The sequence below is a fragment of the Ochotona curzoniae genome, unplaced genomic scaffold, assembly GCF_017591425.1.
Source record: "Ochotona curzoniae isolate NIBS_2020 unplaced genomic scaffold, NIBS_Ocur_1.0 patch341, whole genome shotgun sequence".
NCBI classification, from domain to species: domain Eukaryota; kingdom Metazoa; phylum Chordata; class Mammalia; order Lagomorpha; family Ochotonidae; genus Ochotona; species Ochotona curzoniae.
The window spans coordinates 528327-544821 of record NW_024466908.1 but is presented as its reverse complement, the minus strand read 5'-3'; the positions used below and the strand labels follow the sequence as shown (position 1 = coordinate 544821).

General features: G+C 51.5%; 2 protein-coding genes across 4 annotated transcripts; both read right to left on the bottom strand.

Annotated features, from left to right (window-relative positions):
* Positions 1-390: 390 nt before the first annotated feature.
* Positions 391-4431, bottom strand: LOC121167147 (trem-like transcript 1 protein). 2 transcript variants are annotated; one of them, XM_040996529.1, is made up of 7 exons: positions 4362-4431; positions 4113-4216; positions 3884-3995; positions 2027-2135; positions 1580-1665; positions 1194-1246; positions 391-879 (listed from the first exon to the last, which is right to left on the bottom strand). In XM_040996529.1, exons 1-7 carry the CDS (start codon positions 4402-4404, stop codon positions 592-594), a joined length of 795 nt encoding a protein of 264 aa, XP_040852463.1. In that variant the 5' UTR covers positions 4405-4431; the 3' UTR covers positions 391-591. The 2 variants fall into 2 exon arrangements, with proteins under 2 accessions (XP_040852463.1, XP_040852462.1); XM_040996528.1 differs by having other exon boundaries at positions 3884-4216.
* A 1748-nt stretch (positions 4432-6179) lies between these two features.
* Positions 6180-12508, bottom strand: LOC121167152 (triggering receptor expressed on myeloid cells 2-like). Of its 2 annotated transcripts, none has more exons than XM_040996537.1 (5): positions 11812-12508; positions 9999-10349; positions 7653-7743; positions 6622-6815; positions 6180-6513 (listed from the first exon to the last, which is right to left on the bottom strand). In XM_040996537.1, exons 1-5 carry the CDS (start codon positions 11849-11851, stop codon positions 6467-6469), a joined length of 723 nt encoding a protein of 240 aa, XP_040852471.1. In that variant the 5' UTR covers positions 11852-12508; the 3' UTR covers positions 6180-6466. The 2 variants fall into 2 exon arrangements, with proteins under 2 accessions (XP_040852471.1, XP_040852472.1); XM_040996538.1 differs by having other exon boundaries at positions 6180-6503.
* Positions 12509-16495: the final 3987 nt, after the last annotated feature.

Here is a 16495-nt window from a genome sequence, read left to right as displayed (position 1 = left end):
CAAGCTTGCCGTGCTTATTCCCGTCTCTGCAGTCCATCGCTCACATCCCATCTGTCTGGGGCTCCTCTAATTTATCATGGACACCCCACACATGCTGGTGCATCACAACACATTACTTGTTCACAAGCAGCAGAGCACAGAAGAGCTTTCTTAATTCTAGCAAATGAATTGGTATATTCAGGGATCCTAAGAGAAACAGGAAATACCTTTGAAGTCTTTTTGGTGCTCTTTGAAACAAATTCAAATTCAGTGTCCTGGGGTGGGTGGTGGGAAACCGCTTCTCCACTAGCCAGACAGGCAGGGAATGTGCGCACTGAATACCCAAGTGACTAGTCAAAACAGGGTCCTCCCCCCAACCATCCTCACTACTCTATAACCATTGAGGCCACATATCATTCAGGGTTTATTCAGTGTGTCATGGTGGGGAGGGAGCTTCCCCAAAACACCTTAGACATATTTGAGCATCTCATCAGCAGACTCAGGACGTTAGCTTGGATCTGACAGTGGCTGGGATATCTTAGGGATCTGGCATGAGCCGTGCAGAGGCCCCAAGCATGACCACCACCATGCGTCCATAGAGAACTAAACAGCTTAGCTGGGTGGAGTCTGGCAGTCAGGTGGATCCTGGGGTGGCTCACAGGAGGCCACTTCACCCTTATCTCCTTTTGGGAAGATGACTGCAGCATATGTCACAGACTTGGAGGAAACGTGGACCTTCGGAGGCAGAGGAGGCCCTGGGGATGGGACATCAAGAGCTAGCTCTCTGTAGGCAGCACTGTCGAAGGAAATTGGTGAATGGAGCCTGGTGTATGGCACATCCGAAGGTTCTACCACAGCCAGTCCACAATCACTGATGTGGGGGACCGCTGAAGAGGGGTCCTACGGTAGAAGCAAGCACATCAGGCAAAGAGAAAAGGCCACCCTCTGCCCCGCCACCCTTGGTGAGGAGCCTGAGACCACACCGGATCTGTCTCTCAAAAAGACTTGCATCTATGAGTGGCCATGTGGGCTTCATTGTTTAAAGATATTTCAGGCCCCACATTTTTCCCCAACTCTGGGAAAGTGGGGGACCACTAATGTCAAGTGTACAGGCTTGAGGAAGAGATTCCAAGAGGTCTCCACTTCTCCAGGGTCTCGGTGAGAGATGCTTGGACGGTCTGGGGGTGGGGATGAGGGTGTGAAGGTCCTCTTACCGTGCCTGAAGCATTACAGCTCTGGAATGGTCCACAGACAGAATGTCTGGTTGCTGGCAGGACAGACAGCAACACCGTCAGCATCCAGAGTGGGCTCTGAACCCAGCTCTCACTTCCTGCAGACCCTCCTTCTCACCCTCCCTAGCCCGTACCCCAGCCTGTAGCTCCTTCACACCACTGTACTTAGCCCCTACCCCACCTCCATCACCTGTCCTGCAGTCACAGTGCCCCTCTCCTCACCCCCCAGTTCCTATCTTTCTCCAGGTCTGCTCCCACGGAGTCCCCTTCCCTCCCTTGCATCCCTCAGGTAATTTGATCCCATTTACAAAGCTGGCTTCTGCAGGAGTGGCAGGGCCAGAGTGGGGCAGGTAGAGTCTGCTACTTACCTTTCCTTTTGGCCATCACAGCAAACAGCACCACAGCCACCACCAGCACACCCAGTAGGAACACAGCACCCCCGATCAAGGGGAAACTGAGGGACAGAAAAGGGTAGGAGGCTTAGCCTTCAATCCTACAAGGAATGCTAGCCAGGAGGCCCAGAACACTGGAGAAGGGTCATACCTCAGGGACCCACAGCGAGAAGGAAGAGATGAAATGAGGTGGGCAGTCCACACAGGACATAAAAGAGACACGTAATTAGGGTGTCCTGGCTGAAGAGTCAGCAGAATGAAGAACCCAGAGCCGAACTTGGGGAGGGGACTGATCATCCTGCCAATCAGTTTCCCAAGAATGGCAGGAATCATGTCTCCCCTTTGATGTAACCTAGAGCTTGCAACAGGTCCTGTCTCATCACCACTCTTCTCCCGACCACCCACATCTGGGCATAGCGATACCTCTTCTCATGCTGCCTGGGTTCCCAGGGGCTGGCACTGCCTGGGAGGTGTGCGGTAGGGTCCTCAGCCACACTGCCAAGTTTGTAGGTCTCCTCACTCTGGCCAGCAACTGAGTCAGAAGGAAACATGTAAAGAGCACCTAGCCCCCATGATGCTGAGATCTCAGGGACTGGGAACAAGGAGCTGAGGAAGAGATCTCCTCCACCACCTTCATTCTTCCACCTGCTCCATCTCATTCCCTTCTGGGCTTGTTAAGCTGCTCAGAATATGTAGAAACAGCCATTGCCATGCAATGTCCCACTCCTCTTCCCGCCCCAGAAAAGAGCTCTCCAACTGTCGCCCTCCAAAGTGATGTAACTGCCAGCCATTTTTGGCCTCAAATAGGCCCTCCCCACATAGCTATCATGCTGGGACCACACCTACAGTGTGCATGAGTCCCAGGCTAAGCTCTGTCCTCCAGCATAGCGGGAGCTCCAGATCATTCCTAATGGGTTGTGAGAATAGCTGACCCTATGCTGGGAGCCAGAGACTTGGTTTTTGTTAGAAGGCTTCTGACATCCCTGCCATATCCTGGTCCCCTGGGAGTAGGATTCAGGTTTCTGTTGGTTGAGAGATCTGTCTTAGGAACCTTGCCAGTCCTTTTCAAATATCTGGGATAGGAGCCTTGCTTTGCTGAACAATTCATAATGCCTACTGCCTTCCTCATACCAAACTACCCGCTGAAGGTGTGGCGGCACCATTTCTACTGCCCTATCAGGCCACATTGGGCAACCATCTCTAAAGCTAAGCGCCTGTCTGAACTGCACGCCACAGCCTGCTCTACCAGACTATGTGAATGTCACTCATCAACATCACCTGCCCCTTCGCAGCAGGTGGGAGCTCCAAGCACCTTCTTCCGTGCTCCCTCATCTCACATCTCACCTTGTCACAGTCTGCCTTCCCAGAGATTCAAGTATTCAGTCTAGTCACTCAGAGCATGAAACAATAAGGAGGACAAGGTGTGAGGAACGATTAGCAGGTGAATATAAAGTAATAATCATGGGCTCAAGATAACAGGGACTTTAATCACAACTTAGTCACCCTGTTACTTAAGGGAGAAAAGGGAATATGCCTCCCTTAGTTTCATTATGTGAGGGGACTGGGCACAAAGTACTTGAGTAAAAAAAGGCCTAACAATGAGAAAACTTCAACATGTACAACAGCAGAGCAACGGCAGTGTCTGCTGCTGGGAACTGGCCATTTTTGCACCAAAATAAATTTTTAATAACCTATTTTATTGAGAAAAATGGTAAGTATTTTAAACTTCTTTAAATAAATTCTTGGGCACCAAGGGTTACAGGTTGAGAGATTGGAGCCTGTAAAAGGGCTTTCTCTAGGGAGAATAATGGCTTCAATGGCAATGACCTTCTTCCCACCTTCAAAACCATGAGCTGATCAGTTCAGCCCAGAATGTAAGCTGCCTAACAGGAAAACCCACCCACAGGCTCAGTTAAGACTTCAACAATTAATTATAAGTTCAGTTCGTTTTAAGCTATCAGGTATGTTGTTATGGGAATTAAAACACAAACAAACCAAAAACCCTCAAGGGTATTGGAAATGCTGACCAAAATGGCGGGACCTTGGTGGGAGGAATGGGGAGTCCACTGTGGGAGGAGCAGGGCAGGCTCTTCCGCTGATTTATCTCCCACTTCCCAATCAGCTTGGTTTCCGCTCCCTGCAGAGCTGTCACAAGGATATTTCCTCCCAATGCCACCCCGAATGGCCTCCACCCATCAGGGACCCAAGAACCCCTGGCAACAGAGGTGGGTGGTGAGGCAAAGTTGCACGGTGGGAGGAAGCAGGCCATGGACCACTCACCTTGGGGTAACACCACTAGAGAGATACGGTGTAGGGTCTGGGGCCCCGCGGCTCCCTCCACCATGCAGCCGTACTCCCCAGCATCCTCTTCTTGCAGGCTGACCATTTCCACCTGCAGGAGGCCCCCGCCCAGGTCGGTGAGGAACGTGCGCCCACCCCCTGGGCCTCTGCGATCCACAGCTGAGGTCACCAAGGGCTGGCAGCTGGCGGCTGAGAAGCGGCACCACACCTTCTGGGCTTTGACATCCTGCAGCCGGTAGTGGCACTGTACTAGAATGGAGCTCCCTGTTTGCACCTGCAGCAGCTCAGGGCGGCTGACTACGGAGCCCTGACCTGGGGGAGGAATGGAAGTAGCAATGTTGGGCAGGAGCAGAGTACTTCCTCCCACCTCCAGCCTACCCCACCGGCATGGTGACCCCTGGGATCTCCACATGTGAGTGTAGCATCCACAGCAGTACCAGCCCCTTCTGCACCTTACCTGCTAGTCCCAGGAGCAGCAGCAGGAGCAGCTGGAGGTCCATGGCTGGACAGGGAGATGTCAGCTCCAGGGCTTGTCTGGGCACTGACACAGCTTTCCTTGGAGGGCAGGAAATGCCAGCCTTCCCCAGTCACATGGGGCTGTCCACGGCTAAAGGGACAACAGGGTGGGAGGCAGGGACTGGGGTGGGGAGAGGGAGCTCTTCCAAGCCCAGGTTGGCTCAAGTATTCAGAAATTGATACTGAGGCAAGGTGGGGTGAGAAAGCAGATTCCCTGGGCACTGCACCTGACTGAGGAGTGAAATGGGAGAATCATCACGGCAGCTAGAGGGCAATGAGGAAGAGAAATGATCTTCAGGGTCTTTCAGATACAAAGTGATGCAGAGTTGTCAAGTGCCCTCAGCATGGTCAGGACATTCTAATTCCAGGTTCTTCCACCACCAACCCCACCTGAGCCTTTAGGGGACTGTCCCTCTTGCTGCACATCTTCACAACACAAGTGTCACCTGGATGGTGTGCCCTGGACTGGCTCACTCACTTTTTGTTTGGGGCAAGAGGCTCTTTGTTTACTAATCACTTCTGATCTCCCATCTCTGGATCACTCTCCTATCGCTCCCAACAGCCAAGGTTGACCCAGGCCGAAGCAAGGAGTCAGGAATTCCATCCTGGTTCATCCATCCAGGGCTAAAAGGGTCAAAGTACTTTAACCCTCTTCTTCCACTGCCTTCCCGAGTGCATGAGTAGGAAGCTGTAGCAGAAGGGTAGCAGCTGGGACTCACATCAGGCACAGGTTCCTTCCGCTTTTCCTGCAGCTCCTTAATTAGTTGGATACTGAATCTTACATATTCATCTCATTCTCATATCTTTTCCATCTCTTTGTCCATTTTGTTCTGTCATCTGGGAGATTTCCTTATCTTTTTTTTCTACCCTTCTATTATTTCTAAAATTTCTTATTTTAAAATTATTTACTTATTTGAAAGGCAAAGTTACAGAGAGAGGAGGGGAAAGACAGAGAAAGAGAGAGATGTTCCATCTGCTGCTTCCTGCCCCGCTCCACAATGGCTGGGGCAGGGTCAGGCCACAGCAGGAACCAGGAGCTTCTTCTGTGTCTCCCACGTGGATGGCAGGGGCTCAAGGATGTGGGTCATCTTGTGCTGCTTTGCCACTCATTAGCAGGAAGCTGGACCGGAAGTGGAACAGCTGGGACTCAAACTGGCACCCAAAGGGGATACCGGAGCTGGATATAGATGACAGTTTTACCTGCTATGCCATAGCACTGGCCCCAATCTTTTAGTCTTTATATTTTTAATCTGAAAAATCTCTGTTACTCTTCAAGCATTTCTTATTTATAACAAATAGATGTGGTCCACTGTTGGAACAGAGGTGACCAGACAGGATCCGGGACTCCAACACGCTGTGCACCAGACAACTTATTAGGGAGTGACAAAGTTTCTTTCTTTCTTCTTCTTTAGCAAAAAGGTATATGTTTGTTTATTTGAAAGGCAAAGTGGTAGTGCGATTCTTTATCTACTTGTTCATTCCCCAGATACCTATGATAGCCAGAGCTGGGCCAAGTGGAATCCAATTCCAGCCGAGTGTCCCACGTGGGCATCAGGGCCCTAAGCACATGAACCATCACCTGTTGCCTCCCAGGGTGCATGTTAGCAAGAATGCTAGACCAGAATTGGAGGCTAAACACAAACATAGGTGCTCCAACGTGGATTGGGCATATGAAGCAGCATATTAACTGTAGTGCCAAATGGCTATCCCAAATGTTGTTTCTTTTAACTTCCCCAAACCCCTGTGAAGTATGGGGCAGTTATGGATTGGCCAGTTGGTTTTTTACACACAGAGTCCTGGGTGTGTTTGTGAAAATGTTTAATACCCAAGAGGCAAAAGCCAGGAGGTGGTTTTCCCGCCTTCCAGACAGACACTGTGCCCCTGCCACACACACACACTCTCTCTCTCACACACACACACACACACACACATCCTTGCTGCCAGGACCTTGGGGAACAGGATGCAGGCAGAGGAGCCCCTTGCCAGAGCAGAATCAGGCATCTTGGTAGCCAGGTGGCACATGTATAGGCTGGGTGGCTTCTCCTTCTATCTGAGGTCCTCTTCTCTCATGTGTCTGTCAGCCCTAAGAAACACTAAGAGGTTCACATGATCCCTCAGCTGCACCCCACCCCTGCCCGCCCTCCCCACCTCTCCCCACCCCTGCCCGCCCTGCTGGCCCGCTGTACTCCCTCCCAGCTCACCAGTCAGGGTCTGCAGCAGGTGCCCTGAGTGGCAGCCACCATCCTGGCCACCGGCTGGAGCTGTCCCCGTGTTCCGCCCGCGCCAGGCCACAGCCCAGAGGGCACTAGCTGCTAGAAGCTTGCTGAGAAAGGTGCAGGCCAGCAGGAGCAGCATGGCAGTGGATGGGAATGAGGTCTCTCCTTCTGAGGGGCTCCTTGGAGGACACAAGAAGGGCAGAGGGGAGCTATGGATCACCTACAGCCATCAGTCTGCCTTCAGGGGAAGGAACTGTAAGCTTCTCGGGGCTCAGGCGACTTCCCCAACCAGCACCATCTGTGATGGAGGAAGCTTATGGGACCTGCAGTCAGGAGACTTCCAGGCCCTTGCCTTGCTTGGTGTACCTAAGCACATCTCTTCCCTTCCTTGCCGATCAGTTCTCCTTTGTTCCCCTTAGTATGCTAGGGAGTGTGTATGTCTGTGTGTATGTGCCTATGAGTGTAAATGTCTATGTGAGTGCGTGTATGAGAATATCTGAGTGTCAGCATGAATGTATATGTGTGTATGCATGTGTGAATATTTGTGTCTGAGTGTGTGTATATGCATGTGTGTGAGAATATGTGAGTATGTGTCTGAGTATGATTGTATATATGTGAGTATATGTGAGACTATGTGTCTGAGTGTGTATGTGTGTGTGTGCAAGCTTGGGCACTCAGCGGTTATATTACCAGTGTGCAAACAACAAGACTCAGGCAGGGACCAGTCAGAAAGGATGAAGTGCAGAGCACTGGGATTCCCTGTTTCATACTGGAGGATTAAAACTCATCATTGCCAAATTGTGCGGAGCCTGGGTGTCATCTATTTGGGCGCTCTTGGAACAGCAGCTCAGGACCAACTGTCGTAGGAATGATTTCAATGTCCCAACAGGGGCACAGGATCAGACACACACAACCTGGCCAGCTGGAAGGAGCTTTAGGTTCTCTGCACCTGGGGTTGGTAGTTCCGGGACCCCTGTCTCACCCCTGGCTGGGCTCTGCAGGGCAGGGGTCTGCACCTGGAGATGCTGTGCTCCACGGGAGCACCCTCGAAGCTCCCGGACTCCTCTGGGGCCCAAAGGTCTGCAACGTTTTCATGATCCAGGGGGTCTGTGGAGACAGAAGGCAGGCTAGGCAGACAGAAGCCCTGTGGATGGGGTGAGCCCTGTGGCCTCTGACCTTGAGTGTATAGAGGTCATTAACCTCTATGAGCCTCCATTGCTTATCCCGGAGTACGGGGAGGAGGAGGATTCAGCAGAGTGCCCGGGCTCTCAGCTCCTACCCTGCAGCACGCAGCAGCCTTAGAGGAGAGCAGGTGGAGCAACAGATTTCCTATGGACACAAGCCAAGAGTTAAAGCAACCACGTTATTCTCTGCCACCCTCCTAGAGGTCAGCTGAGCCCCACACCTTTCCAGACTCAACACTTGGGTCTCCTTGCCCTGCTATACTTGGAAATATGGTGGACTGGAGGTGCAGTGGGGGGCTGGCAGTTTCTCCTCCCCCTGCAACTTAGGCAATGCCTCCTCCTTACCCAGCTTGCATGATGAAGGGCCGCCTGGGCGGAGGGGCAGGAAGTGGGAAGAGGGGAGAAACATGACACCTCCTCCCCACCCCCTAACCCGCACCCCACGTGGTTCTCCCTCGAGACCCAGTGGAGTTTGGAGTCTCAGATCCCTGTGCAAAGCTCAGAGGGGAGAAGCATCATGCTTTGGCACCCACTGAGTGGGGTGGAGCGTGGGGGTGGTGGCAAATGTTTGCTGGTGGAATTGTCAATTGCTTGGCCAGGGAAGAAATGATTAAGGGCCACTGACAGGCACAATTCAGAAAGGTTGTGGACATGGAATCAAAGGACAAACTTAGCTTTGGTGAAAAGAAATTGAAATCTGGGCACATGAAGAGTCTTCCAAAAGTTCACAAAACGTGCATACTATGAAAAAAAATGGCTCAACTGGCTAATGCTCTACCTGCAAACACCAGCATCCCATATAGAAGCCAGTTTGTATCCTGGCTGCTCCACTTCCCATCCAGCTCCCTGCTTGTGGCCTGGGAAAGCAGTAGAGAATGACCCAAAGCCTTGAGACCCTGAACCCATGTGGGAAACCAAGAATAAACTCTTGGCTCCTGGCTTCAGATCGCCTCAGCTCAAGCCATTGTGACCATTTGGGGAGTGAGCCAACAAATGAAAGACCTTCCTGTCTGTAAATCTGCTTTTCCAATAGAAAATATATCTTTTAGGGCCCGGCACAGTAGCCTAGCGGCTAAAGTTCTTGCCTTGCACACATGAGGATCCCATATGGGCGCCAGTTCTAATTCTGGTGCCCCCACTTCCAATCCAGCTCCCTGCTTGTGAACTGGGAAAACAGTTGAGGATGGCCCAAACCTTTGGGACCCAGCACCCACACGGGAGACCCAGATGAAGCTCCAGGCTCCTGGTTTCGGATCAATTCAGCACCAGCCATTGCAGCCGTTTGGGGAGTGAATCAATGGATTGAAGATCTTCCTTTCTGTCTCTCCTCCTCTCTGTATATTTGCCTTTCAATAAAAATAAATAGATCTTTTTTAAAAAAAAAGTAAATCTTTTTTTTTTAAGATTTATTTTTATTATTTTTTTATTGGAAAGGCGGATATACAGAGAGGAAGATCTTCCATCCGATGATTCACTCCCCAAGTGACCGCAACGGCCAATGCTATGCCAATCCGAAGCCAGGAACCTCTTCCGGGTCTCCCACGCGGGTGCAGGGTCCCAAAGCTTTGGGCCGTCCTTGACTGCTTTCCCGGGCCACAGGCAGGGAGCTGGAAGGGAAGTGGGGCTGCCGGGATAGAACCAGTGCCCATATGGGATCCCGGGCATGCAAGGCGAGGACCTTAACCACTTGTGCCACCGCGCCGGGCCCAAAACAGTAAATCTTTTAAAAAGAAAACTATGCATGGATTTCAAAAACGTTTGCACTGAGATACATTTCGTCTACATTTTCCACAACGTTTTGAAGTCCCTTTACAGAAACATCACATGCATAGACAGCAAAGTGATAACACTCAAGTAAGGCCAAAGCTAGCTCTGACAGCGCCTTAATGCAAGTCAGAGAAAGACGCCCTCCCTGCAGGTGATACAGCCCTGAGTCAGGGAGACAGCCCAGCAAAAGGAGTTGGGACTGGATTTGGGCTTCCTGGCACCGTGAGTAACCTGTACAATCATCTCTGATGACCGTGTGTGGGGGCGGAGAGACCCACAGCGGAGGTTTTCCTTTGAGAAAGGATGCCTGGAGGATGCCTCGGAGCCCGGAGAGCGATCCTATTCACAGACACCCAAACCACCAGGCCGGACCCAGGGACAGACCAGAGGTACGGCCAGTCACCCACTCACTTGAAAGCACCTCCACCAGGATCCTCTGGAGCGTGTTGGTCTCTCTGCCTTGGAGGCTCTGGCACTGGTAGAGACCTGCATCGTGGGCTTGAAGATTCCGCAGCGTGACAGTAAGGATGCCACCCAGGGCGTCATCCTTGATGGCTGTGCTCCCGTTCCGTCTCTTGATGAAGGACAGCACCCACCAGGCATGCGTGCTGACCACACGCTGGCACGGGCCCTTCTCGCCCAGCTGGCGGCACCAGGCCTTGCGCCTCCCCCAGTGCTCCACCGAGTTGTATGGGCAGGAGACCCGCAGGGACTGGCCCTCCACGCCCTGGAACACCGTGACGTTGTGGGCACAGGACAGCCCTATGGAGGAGGTACTCAGTTACACCTTCATTGCTTTACCGAATGAGCACTAAACACCTACCGTGTGCAACTTAGACAGAAACCACACCCTTAGAAGCTGGGGTTCTTACTCAAGCTGAAAGAGAAGGTGGCACTGTGAGGATGTGTGTTTACGGGGGGCAAGAGCTGGGATACCAGACTTCGGAGTCTGACTTTCTCGCTGTTGGACTTGGCAGGGCGTCTTCACAGACATCACTGCCCCTTGGTAGGCTTATTTCTGGTGATGTTCGGTGACCAAGTCCCGTCTGCTTCTGTTGTGCCCATCTGCTTCCTGTCTAGGGGCACCAGGGCCTCTCTTCTGCCTCTGCATCTCAACCCCGCAGGGCGAGCAGCACCCTCAGGCCTGCGCCTGGCTCTGCAGGGGCGGGGCAAGGCACCCCGTCCCCTCGGGTCACACTCGCTCATCTGCACCCACCCACGCTGGCACAGACTCCATACTCTCCTCTTTCCTGGCTCTCAGCTTCCAGCTTCCCTATTTCTATGGCTTTGTTCCCCTTGCAGGAAGGACTCAGCTCAGAGCTATTTTGGGCGAGACATGAGATTGCTATTTTGGAACTCCCTTGGGGTGAGGAGGGGAGGGAGTTGAGCCAGGGCTCCAGCCCAGGGCCATGGCCAGGGCGTTACCTGGAGCTATGGCTTCACTGTCGCTTCTCTCAGTCCTGTCCCCTTGTCCCCCAGATCTGGCGCAGAGACCAGAAGAGCCTGAAGGAGCTGGGAGCTGCCAAGTGGAGATATAGGGATGTCTTTGTGTCCCCGTGTGCATGTCACCCAGCCCATCCCTCTGCCTACTGGCAAGCAACACACACACACACGCACACACACACACCACCTGGCTGCTAAGTCCCCTTTCCATCTCCAGCTAAGAGGCTGCTGGAACAAGACCCCAGTGGCACCATTTCTCCCCTCTCCCAGCCTTCCCCGGAGGAACAAGAGGTACCCACAATGGGAGGAGGCAGGGAGGTGCAGGGATGTGAGCTGTCACTCTCCAAAATCTAAACATGGGCATCTGTAGCCCCCTCCTTGTCCACCAAGAGCTGAGGACAAGGTCCTCCCAGCATGGGAGGGGCCCCTCCTAGGGGGATGCTCCTTCCTTCCCCTGCTTCCCTGCTGCTCACCTGGGCTAGACATAGGCTTCAGGGGCTCATGATGGTGGGGATTCTTTACAGCACTCCCCAAGTTTCCTCTGATTGCTGGTTTGTGCCACAATTAGAAATGCTTCCCTGCCTCTTTGCCCAGTCCCTGACCCTTCTCCACCACACGCACATGAGGGTCTAACCTGCATGGGATCTGGTGCTGAGAAGGGAGGGAGGGAAGAAGGAAGGGCAAGCAGAGCAAGGCACCGGGCAATGCCCTCCCTGGTTGTACTCAGTGCCCACTCCCGCCCCCAAGCACAGCTCAAGGAAGGAGAAGCAGGGCATCCTACCTGTAATGGCCAGCAGGACCAGTAGCCACAGAGGCTCCATGTCACCCCAGCCCTGGACAGCCTACAGGGCACCTGGCACAGATCTGATCTTTCCCTTGCACTGCAGGACAGAGAGGGTCAGGCAGGCAGGTCAGGCGGTGTCTGCAGGAACTGGGCAGCCGGGGGTTGAGCAATAGGACCAGGGTCTGGCTTTATGATTCAGAGAGGAGGGGAGAGGAGGAGCTGCTGCTGTAGCCCCAACAGAAGGATACCCAGGATTCCATGCCTGAGACACCAGTGCCCTGCTGCAGATGCCAGTCAGAGCGGCTGCCCCCACAGGGCTGGGGTGGATCAGGGGCCGAAGCTGCTTAGTTTCCTTGCAGAGCCTGGCCCAAGGGTTACGAACCTCAGAGCTGAGTCAAGACTACGTCAGCTGCAGCAGCTGCCTTCTAGCTCTGGTCTCATCCTGCCCTTTCTAGTCCCTCCTGAAGCCTGGCATCTCTGTGCTATGGTGGCCTGTCAAAAACTTGACCCTTGAGCCAAACTTCCTAGCCTCAAGTTCTTTTTTCCTTTGTTTTCCTTGTGTGTGACCTTCCCTGTGACTCAGTTACCACATCTGTAAAATGGGAATAATGATATTGCATAAGGTTACTAGCTAACAAGGATTCATGCAAGGAAATGCCTCAGAATGGGGCCTGATCCAATGAACACTCGGGCACTAGTGCTCTGGCTTTTATCTTTTTTTCTTTTAAGATTTATTTATTTATTTATTGCTATCACAAAGTCAGATACACAGAGAGGAGAGATAGAGAGGAAGATCCTCCGTCTGGTGATTCACTCCCCAAGTGAGCGCAATGGCCAGTGCTGTGCAGATCCGAAGCCAGGAGCCAGGAGCCTCCTCCAGGTCTCCCCCACGGGTGCAGGATCCCAAAGCATTGGGCTACCCATGACTGCTTTCCCAGGCCACAAGCAGGGAGCTGGATGGGAAGTGGAGCTGCCAGGACTAGAACCACTGCCCATATGGGATCCTGGCGCGTTCAAGGCTAGGACCCTAGCCGCTAGGCCACGCCGCCAGGCCCCCGGCTTTTATCTTAATGCTGTAGCTTGGGGATCAGATTGAGTGTCCCCCAAGTCCTCTGTGTTAAAACCTCAATTCCTGAGGTCTTATGTTAATGACTATAGGTTAATCCAACTATGGTGTCCAATTGGACTGGAGTAGGTGGTTGAGGTACAGTCCAGGACTGAATCTTGTTGGCCATAGACCACGCATGCCTATCTGCCTTCTGGTGCTCCATGCGAGCCTTACCTGACAGCCAATCCCAGGCCTACCTGTTTATGGACTGTGAATCCAATTGTACCTCCCTCCTTCACAAGCAGCAGTGAGCAGGGGCAGCAAGGGCGGCTGCCCTAGGAAAGGGAGGGTTTTCTGTCCCACCTGGAAGGTCCTACACAGGCTGAGCCTCTGGGATCTTGGCTGGCATTCAACCAGTGCACACACACATCTTGGACTCATGTGTGTGCCAAGGGGCACAACGAGCACGATGTTCCCTGGAGCTCTGAGGGTAGGCAGGCATCACTGCAGATATCCAAAACCCAGTGCTGTTTATTTAAATGACTACCTTTCCCTCAAATTAAATTTCCTTAGGTTCTTTGTGAAAAAATCAGTTGATATGTAGGTCAATTTCAAGCCTGTCTGCCCTTCTTTACCAGCCTATAATTCATTCTGGCTTCACTATTTTCTGAAATTTTTATAGTGAGACTTATAGCAAAATACTATTTCTACAAAACGGTTTTAACTATGCTTTGCTAAGTACAGTCTTTTTAAAAAGATTTATGTATTAATATTAGGCAGGCAGATTTATGTAAAGAAGGAAAGACAGAGAAAAAGATCTTCCATCCACTGGTTCACTCCCCAAGTGGCTGCAATGGCTAGAGCTGAGCTGAAGCCAGGAGCTTCTTCCTTGTCTCCCACGTGGATGTAGTGCCCCAAGGTTTTGGGCCATCCTTTCCTGCTTTCCAAGTCCATAAGCAGGAAGCTGGATGGGAATGGAGCAGCCAGGATGCGAACAAGCATCTATACTGAATCTCTGCACTTGTGAGGCGTGGATTTTGCCATTGAGCCATCATGCCATGTCCAGCTATGTAAAGTTTTAAATTTTATATTTATGGGCCCGGCGCGGTGGCGCAAGTGGTCAAGTCCTCGCCTTGCACGCCCGGGAGCCCATATGGGCGCCGGTTCTAATCCCGGCAGCCCCGCTTCCCTTCCAGCTCCCTGCCTGTGGCCTGGGAAAGCAGTCGAGGACGGCCCAAAGCTTTGGGACCCTGCACCCGTGAGGGATACCCGGGAGAGGCTCCTGGCTTCGGATCGGCATAGTATCGGCCATTGCGGCTCACTTGGGGAGTGAATCATCGGACGGAAGATCTTCCTCTCTGCCTCTCCTCTCTGTATATCCGCCTTTCCAATAAAAAAAATAATAAAAATAAATCTTTTTAAAAAAATAAAAATAAAAATAAATAAATTTTATGTTTATGTTTTATACATTTGAGTGACAGAAAGAAAGTATGAAAGACAGATCAGAGCTCTGCTATGTTGGTGCACTCTCCAAATACCCACAATGCCCGCTGCCTGGAGATAAGACCAAAGTCCAGAAATTGAATCCAGGTCCCCACATGGAAGCAGAGATCCAGCTACTTAAGCCATCACCTGCTGCTTCTCAGGGTGCCTTGGCAGAAAGCTGGAACCAGAAGCGGAGTTGGGTCTCTGACAAAGGATGTGGACCAAGAGACATCTTACCACTAGGTCAAATGTCAAGTTTTGTACTGTTTTTTAAAAATTGGAAGCCTATGCTGCCCAGCATGGTAGCCTAGTGGCCAAAGTCCTTTTGTTGCAAACATCGGGATCCCATATTGGAGACAGTTTGCATCCCAGCAGCCCCGCTTCCCATCCAGCTCCCTGCCTGTGGCCTGGGAAAGCAGTCAAGGATGGCCCAAATCCTTGGGACCCTGCACCCATGTGGGAGACCCGGAAGAAGCTCCTGGCTCTTGGCTTTGGATCAGTGCAGCTCTGGCTATTGTGGTCATTTGGGGAGTGAATCAACAGACAGAAGATCTTCCTCTCTGTCTCTCCTCTTCTCTGTATATCTGACTTCCCAATAAAAATAAATAAATCTTTTTTTTTTTAATTGGAAGCCTACAGGCTTTGAACAGGGATCATATTAGCTATGGTTCGGTGTAAAGGAAAACAAACAACTTACCAAATCTTCCACATCCCCACTCATCGATATTTTCTAGTTTCCAGAGTATAGATCTTGCACATACTTTTAAAAAATTCTACCTACTCTGGGTGATACTGTTAGAAATGTCTCTAGCTCTCTGTCTCTTTGACTGAAGCACAGTTCATGAATTTCCTACATGTTCATCTTTAGGGCTTATTTGTGCTTCATTCTGCCTCCTTCTCTCCTCTCTTTACGACCCAAAGGTCTTTTTTATCCCTTTACATTCCATAGCAAAGGACAGACACTAAGAAATTTTTACAGCAAATTCATCTCACATGTTCTCTTCCCTTAGCCTGGGCTAATCCCCTGGTCCTCAGACAGGAGCACAGGAATGTTTCTTCCAAATGCAAGATCTTTCCTTTGCTAAGCAGAGTTCAATAGATTCCCTCCTCCATCACACACCGGAAGTTTATCATTGACTGACATCCATTCAAGCTCTGTGCACATGTCAGTCGCTGTGTTAGAGAACTCGGATCTCGGGGCAGCTTGTTGTTCCTGGGTATGGGTGTGACCATTGCCAGGGAAAGCCCCAAAATTGGAAGCATGGCTGGACACATTATGTATGTCTGCTGTTTGATTGGCTGAGACCTCACAGCTACTGCGGAGCAGTTTTCAGGACTCATAGAGGCTCCCCAGCAAACCTCATCTAGCAGCACTTCCAAGCCACCGCCCTCCACACACACACACACACACACACACACACACTCACACTTCTCTTCCCCTCTGCTGCCTCCTTAGAAATCAATCAAGACCTTCCAATGTGGGGATTCTCATTGTTTGACACATCAGATCCATCCTTAGCCTTCCATCCCCACACTAGCCAACCTGAGCAACCAGGTAGGCACCTGTCAGCACCTTGGCCAGCACCCTGACTACTCCTGCCACTTGCTTTCTCATCCTCACTCCCTGGGTCTTGGGCTCCCCCATTCCCCTCTCCCCTGCCTCCAGGCCCTACACCTTCCCCTCCATCTTCACAAGGGTAGAGTACTGTCTCACTCCTGGAAAATACCATGCATGCCTCAGCTTCCCCTTCTGATCCAGTCCTTTCATGTCCTGCCCACTAATCTCGGAAGCCACCATTTTCACCTGTATTATTTCACCCATACCTATTTCTAATAAGACAAATCTTTTTACTAAACTAAAATCTAAAGAGTTTTGACTATTTCAATAATGTTATTTGTTTTATAGATTTTTTTTAAGATTTATTTATTTTTATTGGAAAGGCAGATTTACAGAGAGGAGGAGAGATCAGAAGAGATCGGGCGCGTTCAGGGTGGTATGGCCGTAGGCAGAAACAACAATCTAACGCCATGTCCACACCAGGAGGTCTCTGTGAAAACTCAAGAGGACAGAGTGCTTCCTGAACACGCACAGGTGCCTGGAGGGAGGCGGTGCAAGGAAGGGCATGGAAACTCCTGGCTCCTTCCCAC

Coding starts and splice junctions, on each gene's coding strand:
- LOC121167147 (XM_040996528.1), bottom strand. CDS start 4,404: ATGGACCTCCAGCTGCTCCTGCTGCTGCTCCTGGGACTAGCAG. Junction 1,666..2,026: donor CCCAGGCAGCATGAGAAGAG/GTATCGCTATGC, acceptor TCTGTCCCTCAG/TTTCCCCTTGATCGGGGGTG. Junction 880..1,193: donor GCTGTAATGCTTCAGGCACG/GTAAGAGGACCT, acceptor CTTCTACCGTAG/GACCCCTCTTCAGCGGTCCC.
- LOC121167152 (XM_040996537.1), bottom strand. CDS start 11,851: ATGGAGCCTCTGTGGCTACTGGTCCTGCTGGCCATTACAG. Junction 7,744..9,998: donor CCTGGTGGAGGTGCTTTCAA/GTGAGTGGGTGA, acceptor CTGTCTCCACAG/ACCCCCTGGATCATGAAAAC. Junction 6,816..7,652: donor GTGGAGCACAGCATCTCCAG/GTGCAGACCCCT, acceptor GTGTCCTCCAAG/GAGCCCCTCAGAAGGAGAGA.